The sequence below is a fragment of the Eucyclogobius newberryi genome, unplaced genomic scaffold (assembly GCF_026437365.1).
Source record: "Eucyclogobius newberryi isolate DKJ021-1_F unplaced genomic scaffold, fEucNew1.0.hap1 SCAF_6, whole genome shotgun sequence".
Lineage (NCBI taxonomy): Eukaryota > Metazoa > Chordata > Actinopteri > Gobiiformes > Gobiidae > Eucyclogobius > Eucyclogobius newberryi.
Window position 1 is genome coordinate 20586797 of NW_027316278.1, and position 15452 is coordinate 20602248.

General features: G+C 40.9%; 1 protein-coding gene across 5 annotated transcripts in view; it reads right to left on the minus strand.

Moving 5' to 3' along the window:
* mctp1a (multiple C2 domains, transmembrane 1a) overlaps nucleotides 1-15452 on the minus strand; it is an 84854-nt gene that overhangs the window by 26786 nt on the left and 42616 nt on the right. For 4 of the 5 annotated variants that reach the window (XM_072434003.1, XM_072434000.1, XM_072434001.1 and 1 more), the window contains 6 exons: nucleotides 14987-15089; nucleotides 14658-14760; nucleotides 14023-14124; nucleotides 13456-13530; nucleotides 11636-11755; nucleotides 5391-5507 (listed from right to left, as the gene is read on the minus strand). In XM_072434003.1, the coding sequence (XP_072290104.1) occupies nucleotides 5391-5507; nucleotides 11636-11755; nucleotides 13456-13530; nucleotides 14023-14124; nucleotides 14658-14760; nucleotides 14987-15089 (620 nt within the window). The remainder of the gene's footprint in view (nucleotides 1-5390; nucleotides 5508-11635; nucleotides 11756-13455; nucleotides 13531-14022; nucleotides 14125-14657; nucleotides 14761-14986; nucleotides 15090-15452) is intronic. The other variant, XM_072434002.1, reaches the window with a different exon arrangement.

Below are 15452 nucleotides of genomic sequence, written 5' to 3' on the forward strand. Positions count from 1 at the left end.
TGAAAGCATCACCAAATCTGTGCGTGCTGACAAAGACGTGTTTTTGTGATGCTTATTTTCATAATCCATGCACAATGTATGTTTTTCCTCTGACGACCGATAAGTGCACATGTATGCGCTCATGTGGAGATCAGATTTGTATAGGACCAGCATTGCCAGATAGCCGGTGTACACAGCCTTTTCAGTAACATTTCATCTCCCACAGGCAACTTCTTTTGTTTGGAAATCAATTGCAGCATCGAGCTTGCATGTACAGCACTTGATGTATGATCTATTGCTCAAGGCTTAAAATGGAAAGTCAAAAACTGTTGGAAAGTGTAGACAAAACAAAAACAACAACACGCACAGAGGCAGACATTGCATGCAGCTGATGTTGAGCAAAGAGTAGCGACAGTTACAAAGGTTCAGCGGAGGCAAACGGGGAAGGAAGAGGCACCGACAACAAGATGAATCAGGGAGCCTGTGCCAGGATTCAGGCAGTGGCGTTCCTGATGCTCCCGATGCTCCCGTCCTGCCTCAAACTCTGCCCGTCGCCTGTCTTTCTGCCTCTCTGCCTGCCATTCTGCTGCCAGTTTTTAGCGTAGACAGATAGCGGCGGATAGAGGAGCTGAGACGATGCTGGGGTGGCACGGGGGAAATCAGCGGGGTACAGGCGCTCCCACTTAAAAGTGACATGACCTTTTGATTTTGTCACCTGTCACCAACTGCCATGTCTGACTCGGCGCTAAGGAGAGTCTGCCATCCACTGCCGCATGCCTTTGCCTCTGTCTTTCTGTCGATCCAACTTTTTTAGCCTGTCTCCAGCTCCCAACCCATCTCATTTTCCCATTCTTAGTTTTCATTCCAAAGTTGTTTTTTTATTGTGCAATGGGTGAGGTTTAAGTTTTTGTAAAAGTTGAAAGCTCTGTTTCTCAGTTCTTTTGTTAAATATGTATTTATTTTTTGGCTACCTGTGTTATGCTTGGGTCTTAATGAGGGCAGATGTCAAAGTATGGTTTGTTTTAGAGATGAGTACGTGTCAGATCAAAAGAAAAATAGAAAACAAACTGTTTACAATCTGATACTATTTACTTAAACCAGCCCCAAGCATAGTCAAATGGAATGGACTAAATCGATGCCACTTTAATATGCAAATCACTGCACCCCAGAAGGCAGTTTATTTACAATGGGGCCCAGGAAAAAGTTCTGAAACTGGCTGTAGAACATTTAGCAAAAACACAATATTTTGACATTTCTATATTCTTGTGAATGTCAAAATATAGGACCCGATGACTAGCAGACATTACAGGGGCATCTTATGTGGGTCCTAAAAAAACAATAAACATTATACTTGAGGCATAAATACCAATGTTTGTAATGAAAATGATTTCGTTCTGACAATGATGATAAATGTTTAATTTGACAGAAAATACCATTAAATTCTGGATGTGGAGTGTGCTCGGAGCCAGTCATCGTCTTCTTCACCACTGGAGACATGTCTGTGAGTGTGAAGTATCTCCGGGCCATTAAGGTCTTCTTTTCTGTAATGGCTTGGCGGATCCAGTGGGTGAATCTATGTAATGGTCTGGAGCATGGGATAAAGAGGATGGTCCTCCAGTGTGACGAGGCCTAATTGCCCGTCATCTTGTGGTAGAAAGAGACATCACTGTGTTCTGTATGTGCCCTCTACGACAGGCTGCACTGAAATTAACACCTTCATAACATCTGCTCAGGGTCTTTCTGGGCCAACTGAACAGCCAGGAAGCATTACTTTTGGGATCTGTCCATATTGGTTAATCTCAGCGCCTATCATTTGAATGTAGAAATCCAATACACTACTGCTTAAAGCTACACACATTTATACACATGGCTTACGGGCTTTTTCGCCCCTCACTGTCCTCTGGTTGACCGCGTCCAGCCATCTGACTCCAGCATCTTGTAACGGACTGGGGGAAATGTTCACCTATCTCTAACAAGAATCCAAAAGTTGAATTTGCTCGGATCCTTTTGTTTATTTGTTTGGGTGAGCATGTCGAACGCGTGCCATGGAGGTCAAGGCAGTTGCATCAGGGCTTTACAGGTCAGCGTGTTACAAGATAAGAGAAGGGGCGAGACCTCACTGGTGCATTGCCTTCCTTTAATCGCTATTTGTGAAGATTCACAGACTGCTCAGAAGGCAACGGTCAAGGTTGGGGCGAGGGTAAGGAGCACTGATCCAGGAACTGTTTTGCGAAGCAGCGTGTAAGCAATACAACTTGAAGAGGTCACCCTGACATGTGAATTACAGCATGTAAAGAATAGTGTTGTCTATCCACCTCACGCACACAACCAAGAGGTGCGGGGGTTAACAAAGCAAGGTCTTGTAAGAGCATTTATCCCTGAACTAGACCATTTACAAATGAGAGTGAAAGTAGTTTAAGAATATGTTAAGTGACCCGAGATTCCTCTAGCATTACTCTTTGTCCAAACTATTGGGAAAACCACAGCTCTCCGGATGCTGACCCGTCACATGAGCACAAAGCTTTAATTTGGTGCGTTGTTTATAGTAATTAAAAGTACCCTCCCCCTTTGTTTTCTTTCTGATCCTTATTCTTTTCTTTGCCAAGTACACAAAGAGAAACAATGACTTCAGTCTCATAGGGGCTTGAAAGCCACTGTACAGAACCGTACGAAAGTCAGTTATTTAAGTATTGCATTGACTAAAGAAAGGTGTAACAACATACAAAAAGCTCTCGGAATGCATAGATGGTGCTGGCCTCAATTTCAAAGCTGGTATTGAAACAAATAGCTTGAAACCTGAAAAAATTAATATTTTTTAGACAAATGTATTCTGTCTTTTTCAGATTAGATTTCACTTTGAAATTTATTTTTTAAACTGTATCTTGAAATGATAATAAATTAAAATAAAATCCTTTAATCTACACCAAAATGTAATATTTTGTTCTTAGACCATGATAACTAATCTTAAAAACAACAACAGATATAATAAGTACACAATTTAACTGCTCACTATAAGTTTTGTTCACTGCTGTATATCTTCTTATAGCTTTGTTTTGCATTGCCACACAGTGAGGAGCAGAAAACAAACAGGAACAAGGCTCAGGGGGATTCAAGGCATCTAAATGCGCAGCAAACAAAAACATACCCATAATGTAGAATAAAGCTGATAATGGTTGGATCCTGGTAAAGAAAATTACAATTATAGGACAAGAATGAAAGACAGTGACTATCTTTGTGTTGTGTTCACGGCTCTAAACTGGTTTTCTTATAATAGTCACAACGGGAAATAAAAGCAGAAATAATAATGCTTCTAATCTCCGACAATTAATCCCACTTTTCCAGGATGAATTGCTGCAAGGAATGTCTGCACACACTCCTGCATAAGCACAGCTATATCTATATGCATGATTGCCCACACATATGGAAGGCTAAGGACATGAAAATATGGCTATAGGAGCAACATATTAAGAACCCCATGAGAACAAACGGGAATAATTTAGATGCGTATTTACTATACTTAAAGAAGGAGCCATAGGTAGTAATTACACAGTGTATTAGATGCACATACTCGAATGTATCTTAGAAGGCTTTGTTGTCTTAAGTAATCCTACGCAGCAAGAGTGGCAATAGCAAAGTATTCTCACCACAAAACTGATGCTAACTGGGTCAATAGTCAATAGTTTTCAATTAACAATTTTCTGTAAACATCATGGACGACTGTGTTAAAATAAAATAAAAGTTTTTAGAATATTCAGTGCCATATGCCAAATGAATAAAACAACTGCTGTAAGTATTTATTTGTTACTAATTCAGTAAGGTACCAAGTTTAGTCTATACCTATTAAATCACCGGTGTCATACAAAAGTATTTTTGAGTGACATCTACAAGACTTTGACAAGCCAATAACTATGTATAGTAGAAATATTGGAAATAACTATAATTTATGCTGTTGTTACTGCACAAAAGACACACACCGAAAGAGTGTCAATAGCATATTCATATACCAAGCATCTTGGAAGGTACTTGAAGCACAATGGCTCTCATAAAAAGTGGAAAAAGCAATCTTCAATCAAGTGTAAGTTACATATATGTGAAGTGACTGCCACATCAGAGAGATATGTAACCTCTGCCGCCTTGTTTTAATTAGGAAGTGAGCGGAGAGCATTAGTACTGAATAAACACATCAGGAGCCAGGCACAAGGCTGTGGTTTCAACTGAAGGCATCTGAGAGACTTTTTGTCAAGCAATGTCGCCATCTACAGGCAGAAGTGAAAAGCCACTCAAATGTCATTCACAAAAGAGCTGCTTTATATAGTCAGTAAATACACTTTTTAGCCGTGGAGCTAAAACACAATACAATCATCAAAATAAACATAATTAGAACCTCATTATTAATTGGTTGAATGAACAAGTTTTAGGTGTGAATTACAATGGAATGGCTTTATGGGCTTTGTATTGTATGTGTTTTTTTCTTTGCACTCTTCTCTTTTATGACTTAAATTGATTTTAATTAGTTAATTTTATTGTATTTCTGTAATTTCTTTGTGATTTTAATGCATTTTTCCTGTTGTGTGAAGCACTCTGAATTGCCTTGTGTATGAAATGTGCTCTACAAATAAACTTGCCTTGGCTATGTATTTAGATTTAGATTACATTTAATTTGGCGGCGTTTGACCCACAGTGCAATTTAGTTCATTAACAATCAAGTAGAACTCTAATGAATTAATCTAATCCAACCCAAATAACAACCCTTAAGATGAAGTCCTGTCTACACTGTACATTTAGAAGGCTCGGAGGTATAGGTTCGTCTGAGTGAGGTGTTCGATCTGGTTATTTCCAACTACGAAAAAGGCACTTATTAAAATTAATCACTTCATTGTTCACGCTTGCTTCGTAGTCCAGCTCTCTCGCTCGTTGTCGCTCCCTTACTCTCGAAATGATTAAAACATGTCTGTTTCTCCATGACATTGCTTTGACATTATTTAATTGGTAGAAGAGATAAAAATAAATGAATTAAATAAATATAGTACCAGGTAAGTGGCGTAACGTAGCTCAAGGTGACAGCCTATTATTTCTGCCTTTTCTTTTGGGTGAAAAGAAAGCAATGGTGCGAAATGTGAGATTGCACTGAGAATGCGCTTCCTCAAGGGGCAGATGGAAGGGTTTTTTCTTTTTTTTCTTTTTTTTAATTTTTGGAGAAGTTCTATTTTATTCACTTCGAGAGTATTTTTTGTCCACTGTTTAGAATGGCAATTTAATCCAAAAGATATTTTTAATTGAGTTATGCTCATCCGCCTTGTCTCGTGAGGGACACTGACATCTATCTGCATGACGCATTTGCATATTTTGTTTGATTTTGAATGAAAACTGTTCAAAGATGTGTGTGTTAGATAGAGGGAGGTCTAACTCACCACGTCTTGCCTGGTATCTCTCCCCGATGCGATCAGAATGTAATTCCAGGCCAAGGGTAGCAGCAATGCCATGGGGATCATATAGATTTCAAAGTTCCATACGATGATGACAAAAAGCTGGAGGAAGAGAGAGTCCGATTTAGGAAAAGCAACAATGACTTTAAAAAAAAGAAGCAAATTGCACGAAAGTATTCTCACAGAAGTGTAAAAATCATACATTCTCAAATAACAGATTAAACATAATTTATTTAAAATGCAAATTGCTTCAGTCAGTTAATAAGTTGACAGGCAATACTGATACTCAAGTAAAAAGTATGCCAAACTAACCCAAACCCGAAAGAGTATTCAAATCTGTGTGACTGTTTCTGGATGGGGAAAATGAACAAAAGTTAGTGATGCACATATGGGAGCGAGGCTGTCCACATTCATATGCAGAATTATCGTTGCTGTGGAATAGGGTTCAAGCAGAGGCACAGGTCTTGGTGCCACCGTGACCTTCCCAAAAAAAAAAACCTTCTAGACCCCAAACTTTAAGAGGGTGAGTTAGGATGAGTACAAGACGTCAAAAACTCTTCCCTCCATGCCAATCTTCCCGCTCGCTAAGGTCATGTACTTTTGCAAAACAACCGAACCAACGCTGACCCTCTTCATCTGACCCTGCGCTCCCTGTACCCCTACACCCTAACCTTGTCACTCCAAACCCCAATACCCCTTCTCTGGCAGCAAAAGAGCCCTACGCCCTGTATAACCTCCCTGCTCACATCTGCCAAGAACACAACCCCACGATACCTCCCATCTCATCTCCAAACAAGAAAGTCGCATCTGAGAAATTAACCTTTGCAAAAAAAAACTGCAATTGATTTTGGCAGGCCTCTTTAGCACAAAAAAGGAAACGTTTGGGAATGATGTGGGAACTTATAGGAGTAATCTGGAGATTTTGCCACATGTCAATCACACAATACCTTACTTTGCATCTAATTTTGTATCTAAAGAACAAAATAAAGCAAAAAATATTGCAATCCATTTCCATATTATCAAATTAATAACAAAAAAAAGGAAATAGGTCAGAAATCCCTTGTGTTTAGTTTTAATGGCAGCAAATTTAAGTCTGTGCCAATTATGTCTGAATCACACTTGAAAAATAAAGGATTTAATAATCAACTTCACTATTATTTGTGCATATAAAGCAAATAGATGGAGAGGTGGGAATTGCTTTTGTTGTTATTTTACCGTGGAAGGTTCATGTGGATATCGAGGTTCAACTGTCTACTTCTGAGTCTATTTGCATGTAGTGAGGCATCGGCATCGTATCTGGCTTTCTCCCACTCACTCTGACGACGTACAGCTCTTAAATCTTTGCAACCAAATGTCAAAACAACATTTCAATATAAATAAATTAAATCAACTTTTTCTTTTTTCACAAAAACATAAATGTTGCAACTTTGACAACTTTATCTATCTAATTCTGTAATAACCTGATGTTCTAAATAGCACTGAAGGATTTTTCATTTTATATTATTTAAATTTTCTGAAGTAAAGTAGGCCTACGGTTTATTAATAAAAGTGAAAAGGATACAGCAAAGTACACCAGCAGAAAAGTGTGTGTCCCTTTCTAGTCTGCGTTCCTTGCTGCTATATTTATCCCTCTTTCTAAAGTGGTAATAATGTACAAAATGTGTCATGTGTAAAGCCGTTAAACACCAGAATTACCTAAGTAAAGTGGGTCACTGAAGTGCAAAAACATCACTCAAACAAAAGAGCTCACTTTGTTTCTCATCTATTCTCGTGGCTATTAATAACACACGTTTTCTAGCACACACGCATCGGCACACAACAATGCCTCTTTGAAAGACATTGTAATAAAAACTGTAGCTATGTGGTTGTAATATACATGTTCTGTTTGGTGCTTTAATATATTCTTATAATCCATAATGTTACAATTTTAAATAAAAAATCTTGCAGCCTGCGGTAGTTTAACCTGTTGTCCCCTTCATTCCAGCACCATTTGGTTCTCGTAGCTGTGGGCCAGGTTTTGACTGGCAGCTGGAGGAAGCGGACACCAGCAGTGACTGGCCCTGCCCTGTCTTGGTGCCCCCCGGGCTGAGTAATGTGGGCTCTACAGCACCTTTCCTCCAGGACCGCACGATCAGAGGCACCAGCTCATAGTTCACTACCCAGACGGCAGCCCCTGCGCCTGGGGAGAGGGAGTGGGAAGAAACCCGCTGTGGATGTCAGTGACCACAGAGGCGAAGGGGCGAAAAAAGATACAAAAACATACCGCACCAAAAGAAAAATGGAAATCTAAATCTTATGGGGATATGCGAATGATTTGTCGACTGTCCGGTCTGCAACTGTACACACGTGTGTGTTATCAGTCATTCACTTACATTCTGTATGTTATTCTACTAAAGAATAACTTTTAACCAAACAACTGAATCAGGGTAAAATAAACTACTTTTAAAATGTACTAAAAAACTTGGACAATTTAGTAAAATAATAATAAGAATAATTTGCATAATGTATTCAGTTAATTTTAAAGAGAGACCGGTTCAAAGACATATAGTTATCATTCTTGTTCTGCTCTTTGAAAGACCAGAAACTAAAACAAAAGTTAAAAATAAATAAAAATGTAAGAAAAGTCAAAATGATTTATTCGGGCACTCATCGCACAGCGCAGAGAGATGTATCTTATGTTATTTATGTGAAAACACAGGGCTGGTCCGTACGGCAAAGAGCCGCGGCTCTGTGGGAGGGTAATATTCAGTGCTTTGGCTTACATTAACCACTCACCAGGCTAACTTTCCTCCTGCTCTGTCTCAGTGGAGTGAAAATGAAGTTTGAATTTCAGACTTCCCCTTTATCTCTCTTACATCGATTTCAACACTGGCACTAAGTGATGCCAGATATCTGCTAAAAGTCCTGTGAAGTTTGAGAAAAAGTGTCCTGCTTGTGACTGGACCCTGCATTCATTCAGTGGTGGTAGACTGCCCCCTGCTGTTCTGTTGATATAGAAATGTGCTGTCCACACCTAATAGACTAAACTCCATAAAAAGAAAAAGAAACGAGTGTACTAAAAGAGCCAGAAATAGAGAAGGACAGCTCATCCAACGAATACCACCTTTATACCCTAAATATAAGTGTAGAGTTCTACTTCTGATGGCTCAAAGTCAGAGTCAAAGAGGCCTTGTGCGTTTTGTGTTAAAGTCTAAATCTCCAGCGATTGTGCTGACTTGGTATTCTCTTAGTCATGCCATTATAGTTTGTATTATCAACCACTTTGCAAATCAGGAGCGGGGTAAAATATGAAGGTATATATCTTTTCAAAGCTGTCCCTTGCTGTGGGCAAAGACGAACACCCAACTGTAAAACTTTTAAAAGTTAGACAGAATCTTTGAAGAGGAGTCAAAGGAGCAATTTAAAGAGACCTGGAGTGGTGTGTACTTGGTGTGCTGGAGTCTCTGTACTGGGTGTGTGTATCAAACTGTGTGCCAGACATGTGAAAACACACACACACCGCGACATATACACTCCAGTAGTTTTCTTCTGTACCTGTCTATGCTCTTTTCCTTTTTATTTCAGCAGGGTGAATTTTTATCTAAATGCAAAGCAGGTGATAGGTGCTCTAGTTTCCTCTAGAAGTAGCTCCCTTGTCTGGGCTCTCTTCCTGATAAGAGTTCTACTTTGCCTGACATAAAAGAGGCCGGTATCATTTCCCCTGCCTCCCCAACAACCCCCAGCTCTCTGCCCTCGCCCTTCCCCAAGCTGCACAAAGCTGCCTCTATTTGCTCCCATTTCAGGGCCCAATTGCAGATAAAGTTACAGCAAATTTGTTTGGAGGAAGAGCTGCTGAGGCCTGCCGTCCCTGGGGCAATAACAGCCTTGTCTTGCATTGTCGGGCCGCAGGGAGAGCTGGCAACGGCGAGAGAACATAACCCAACAGTGTGTGGCCCACAATGGCCCAGGCTCTCTGGGAGGGACGAGGCAAAAGATAAAGAGAAACCAGGGATGGAGGAAGAGGAGTCTGCCAGCAGGTGTAGGGAGAGGAGGATGACGCTTAACCCCGAGACAGAGAGATGAAGGCCAGCACAGGCACGTCAGCACACAAGGCAGCCGTCACGCAGGACAGGAGCGAACTGCAGGCCCGTCCACTGTGCCAACGCCTGAGGCAAAGCTGCCACAGCGGCTGATTCACTGTGGGGACGGGTGGGTGACAGCAGTGTGGGTGTGAAAGAGAGAGGAGACGTGGTATCTCCTCTCACGTGCACAATAACACACACAACACACACTCGTCACAGCTGGCACTAATGGGCGCCGTGTACATGCGGCTGGCATCGCAACACTGGGCAGAAGGAGAGAAAGAAGTGATTTTGAGTGATTTTGTTGAGGGAATGTTGTAAACTGACACCTTATGATAACTGCATTTTCATATGTAGCTCCTCAAATGTACAAGCACCCACATTTCTTGCCCTGCGGCTTACTTAGCAGTTCACAAGTGCACAAATTTGTAAGTTTACAGGGTAAATTAGTCTCAACTCCACCTCTGCAGCGACAGCCATTTTGGAAAGTTAAGTGTAACATCTGTCTAGAGAGACAGCCAGACAAGCAGTGCACGTGCACATGTGAGCAGACACACACATGCCGGTAATCACACGCAGACACAGCACACCTTGGTGAACGCACCACCTTGGCCAGATGGCCCCCCATAAAAAGCCACTTAAAGAGATGAGCGAAGTGATTAAGAGGCCTCTCAAAGTGAGGTGAAATGAGAGGGGGATGAAGAAATGGAAGTGGAGGCAGGGAGGAAGTACCTGTGTGTGGAGGAGAGGCCCTAAATACTGCCATGCTTTTAGCTAAGTGCATATTTTTATACAATAACAGACTCCCAAAAGAGCGAGCGGGGGAGGCCGCACAATGACACCTACATTTCAGACTTTTTAACAAACTATAAAACACCGTGTCCTTGGCCTAGATCCATCATTTATCATCATATGAATACTGTGAATATAAGTAAGTACAATGAGAAAATGAATAGTGGGCCTAGTGTATTCAAACCACTTGAAGATTGTCATGACCAAAGATTATATTATCAAATCATTATTATTATTAGCCTTATGCTCTGTCTCTATTCAAAATGCAAAATGCCAATTTCGATCAAATTAATGATCAAAATTAATGCCCCAGTGTAAATTATAGCTAAGCATTTGTAAAAGTGCATCATAAATAGGGAAACAATGACAATTTAATTTAAAACATCTTTTCTTATCTTTGTCTGAGTTACCACTGCTTCACCAAAAATAAAACGCATGTACAGGAGCTGGTGTCAGACACTAGCCAAAAGCTTCTAATGTTTTATATGTTCTATGGAGTGTCATTGGTGTAAAGGGCTCGGGTGAAGTGGGTCTGCCTGTCCTGTTACTACTTAAGTCAGAAACACTGCAGCAAACGGGATTAAATGGCCACTCTGTCATTCTAGGGTAAGGAACGCGCATGGAGCCCATCACCTCCCATTCTGCCATGTCTTTTACTGATGGCTCTGTGCTCCAATTACTGCTCACCTTTTAATACCACACGCTTGACAGGTAGACGAGGGGGATGGGGGGGAGACGAAGAGGAGCATGAGGAGCATGATGGGAGAAAAGAGTGCAATTCCGGCTGCCCATGTGAACAGCTTGTCACATTTATACTTTTTTTTTTTCCATACCAACCCAATGTCTCTGGGCCTCAGCTACATTTGAGTTTACTGGGAAAACCAACTGTCCACGCACCAAAAGCAACAACAGACTTGTATACATCACCATGTGCACATTCATTTTATAGCCAGAGAAGTGATTTGGTCTGTTGAGTGGGCTAGAGCCAGTCTTACAGTGGCTCTAGCCCAGTGCAGACTGACAGAGAAATAATACCCATTTGCTAAGACATTTACACAGAATAAGAATGGGAATATTCTATATTCTTTATAGAAGGGAGTGCGTGTTTCATCCTGGTTAATGGAGTCCTCAAAATGCATTTCTTCTTAATTATATATTTGATTAAAAATATTTGAGCAAAAGTACAAATAGCTAAAATATTGAACAGATAATTTAGCCAAATATATGTTATGCTGCTACTACAAATGATATAGCATAGTAAAAAGTATTAAACAGTACTTGAATTTACTGCACTTTACAAGCTTGGCAAGCTCTAATATTTTTTTGTGTGTGGGATTTTCATATATAATTAAAAACTAATAGACGGCAGATATTTACCACAAATGCACAGATGCTTCTCTGTGGAGAATCCCATTCAAAACAGCTGTTGATGAAGCAGCCTGTGTTGATGAGGAACATGATGCAGCGGCGAACTCGGTTGAAGTTCTGCAACAGCAGCTGAAGGGGAACAGACATTATAAGAACTTATTAAGAAATGATTTGTAATAAGGCAAATATACAGGCAGCCAGTTACCGCAGTAGATCTGATGTCTGGAGAATTAAAAAAGTTAAATTTTAACTTCTGGTTTGAATTCAATTTTCAAACAACTGAAAGATTTGTGGCTTTGACATCGCATTGATTTACCCATTACTACATAAAAACTGTAAAGGTCCAGGGGCAGGCGCATCGCTCTTCATTGGAAAGCTTAAGAATGCAAATATCCAAGAAAATAGCGACTCAAAGTGTGACTATAGCTGACTCACAATTATGTTTCTTCAAGTCTAGTCTTCCAGTAATAAAGTTAAGCACAATCACAACAGTTTCTCAGACAGTCCTGGATTCTGCTCCCTGAGGGCTCTCCAGGCACTTGGCCAGAGATGAGAGAGAACTGGCTAACTGCTGTCCTCCCTCTGGGCTGCCTACCATTCAGGGAATAGCAGCACAGAACGCCAACCACCCAATCAGGTCAACACCAGGAAAAAGTGCTCCCACCGGACCCACTGTCTCTGCATATCGCTCCTCGCAATTTCTAGGCCATTATTTTACTTTCTGGAAGACTGGGCCTTTGAATCCACTGTCTGAAGAGTATAGTTGCCAGTTTCCAGGAGCACTGTTCAACGGATCTAGCAGTTGTGTAAGATAAGAGAAGGATGACACCTGGGTATGTAATTCTGATGAGCTTGTTATGCAAAACTCACAGTGACTGTATGATGTCCTGCTGAGGACACAGAAACCCTGAGGACTGCAACGCTATGAATCATCCATTTACACATTTGTCAGTGCTGTACTCATGTTTGGCTCATTATAGCTGTAAGTGCCACAATAAACATGAAAGAATATATTTCCGATAACAGAAATACAAGTGTAAAAGTAATTTATTAATTCACGAGTCATAATTCAATCAAAATGGCTGGTGTTTTGCAGGCAGCAGATGAGAATGCCACACATTGAGTCAAAAGCAACAGCAGGGAGTTGCTTAACAAAAGTAGCAGTACAATCCCTCCAAAGCAGTAGTGACATCATCATTGCAAGACGCTGACCAGGGTCATTTCTGTGAGTCAGAGGTGAAATGAAGATGAAAACAGGACTGCACACAGGAGAGGTCTGTGGAGTGCTCTGAAACTGAGGCACAGAGAGGGCAGGACGAGCAGGGAAAAGGGTACGACTGTCGGCCTGACAAAGAGGTGGTAAGGGACCCACTCGGCTATGCACGGTGTAGCTCTGACTGCTGTGCCCAAACGGTCACTTATATGACATGTGTGATGTGGGCCAGCCCCTGCTATTCAGCCTTTGTGGTGCCGCCACACTGAGCGGCGTGACAATGAACTGCAAAGCAGCAGTGGCAAAGAGGGCCAACTATAAGGATGGCCAATCTACTTATGCACCCCAGAGCTGACAGCTTGACATTTCTATTCACCGCTCAGAGGACGTGAGGGGGGCGAGATGAGAGAAAGCAGAACACAGGGAAAAAAATTTAATGCTGTTTTTTCTTCAATCACCCTGTTGTATCTTGCCCACACAGTTGTTGTGCATTACAACATGCCACTCTCCAGGCGTGTTGCTTTTGGTTTTGACAGTTAAGTAGAATTGGGGCCACAGTGTTAGACAGTAGTAAAAAAATGTAGAACTGTTGTACATAAGCAGTGGGTGGATGTACCTGTTTGGACACTCTGGGTTCCTCCTCAATGTATTTTTGCTCAATGGGGATCAGCGTCTGGAGGCCAGCTTTCACCTGGGAAAGCAGTGAGGACTCACAATCAACAACAAATGGTAAGAGACACCACACCATGAAGTTATCAAAGGCACATTTCAAGCAAAAGAAATATGAAGCAACTATTGGGAAGATTCAGCTATTTAAAACTATATTCAACATAAAAAATATGAATGTAACACTCTGCAGGCACAGCCCATATTAGAGGAGGATGAGCAGTACTGAAAGCTGCAAGATGGCCGCTATAGGACACACACACAGTGATGGTGATTGTGTGAACAAAGGCTGCTGAGAGGGAGTCTTCGATAATTAAAGCCAAAATCAGGACAAGGGACAGGGGACGAGGGATGAGATGGAGCTAGGGAGGGAGGAGGGACAAACAGAATAAAGACAACAGTAGCGTGGGGAGAGGTGCAGCATCAATGGGGGGTGCTTTGCTGGAGAGAGTGAGGAAGATAATGGGAGTAGGGGCAAAAAAGTCACAGAATCAAAAAAAAGCAGAAAAGGACTTACAGCATTAAAAATCACGTCTATTTCGAGAAAGATGACCCCTTTTGTTGGCCCTGTCAGCTCCTTGCTTTTCAAGGCGAAGGCTTTGCGTTCTCCATTTTGGATCTGTGGGAGAGGGACATGACAGGCGTCTGTCTGGCAATACCCGGCTGAATCGGCTCCCCAGGCCACCTTTGAACCCCAGCTGCTGCCGCTGACAGGGAACCCAAAACAACTGTGGCAACTCTGACAAGTACCTGTTCATTACCCAGAGCAGCTCAGCACTGTCAAACAGAAATTAACTATCCTGGGGAATCACGCTGTACAGCAGAGCACACATATACTGTACTAGACACAGACTGTGGGCCGCTTCAGATACGAGAAAACACACAAAGTCTTTTTTCTCCAAATGGCAGCATTCTCTCCCTCAATCAGTGTCATTTCTACATCTGCTCTTATCTACCCCACACGCTTTTTTCTTTACTATCACACACACACTTTTGCTTTCCTGACATTTCTTTTATGAAACAGCCTTCTGTGTAGTTGCAGAAAATAACCTGAACCCACTTTGTGTTATCATTCTTTCTTCTGCTCTTTATGGAGTAGATGTTATTCCCAGGAGTAAAGGATAATCCACACAAACAATGTTTCTGACTCACATTGAGTAAAGGAATAGCCACTTTTCCGAGAAAGTCGGCACTTCTGTCCCGATCCTCATCGTAGACTGTGACCTCCAGAACTGAGTGGATGTCCTTCACATTACTAAGCCACCACCAGGGAAATAAGATGTCAGATATTTAACAAGAACGAGAACTATGTGCATTAAAGACTTCAGATGTTTAAATGACAATAAAGATCTAATTAAATGTAATATGAGTCAAATACTTCTCGTGTATTTTGTCTTTGTTACACAATTCCTTACAAAATATACATCATTGTTATTTAAATTTGTGAAAGAACAGAAGAAGAAGAAGAAAAAAAAACTCACAAAGTGAAAACCTTGTTCCATTCCGGGTTGAGGTTTTTGTAAACCGTGTGTGTCTGTAGCCGATCATTACTCAGCTCCACCACACAGAAAGGATCGCTTTTACCTGCAACAAAAAATCAACTAAATATTGTGGTAATGTAACGGTATAAATGTATGAAACATAATAGAAAACAGAAGGGGTGAAAGAGAAAACATATATACTACATACAGTATACAGAAATCAACTCCTTCACTTCAACAGAAAAAAAAAAAGTTTTTACTTATTTATACTAGTATTTACATATTTATACTGAAAAGTGCAAAAAAAAAAAATAATCTATTTTTCACGTTATTCATAATATAGCAATATCAAAAATGTGAGTCTCAAACCTAATTAGATATGTCCAACGGCCAATTAAATAGATTTTAAATAGATTTGTTTCTATTTTTCAGAATTGAAGTACAACAGCATATAGCATATACGTGA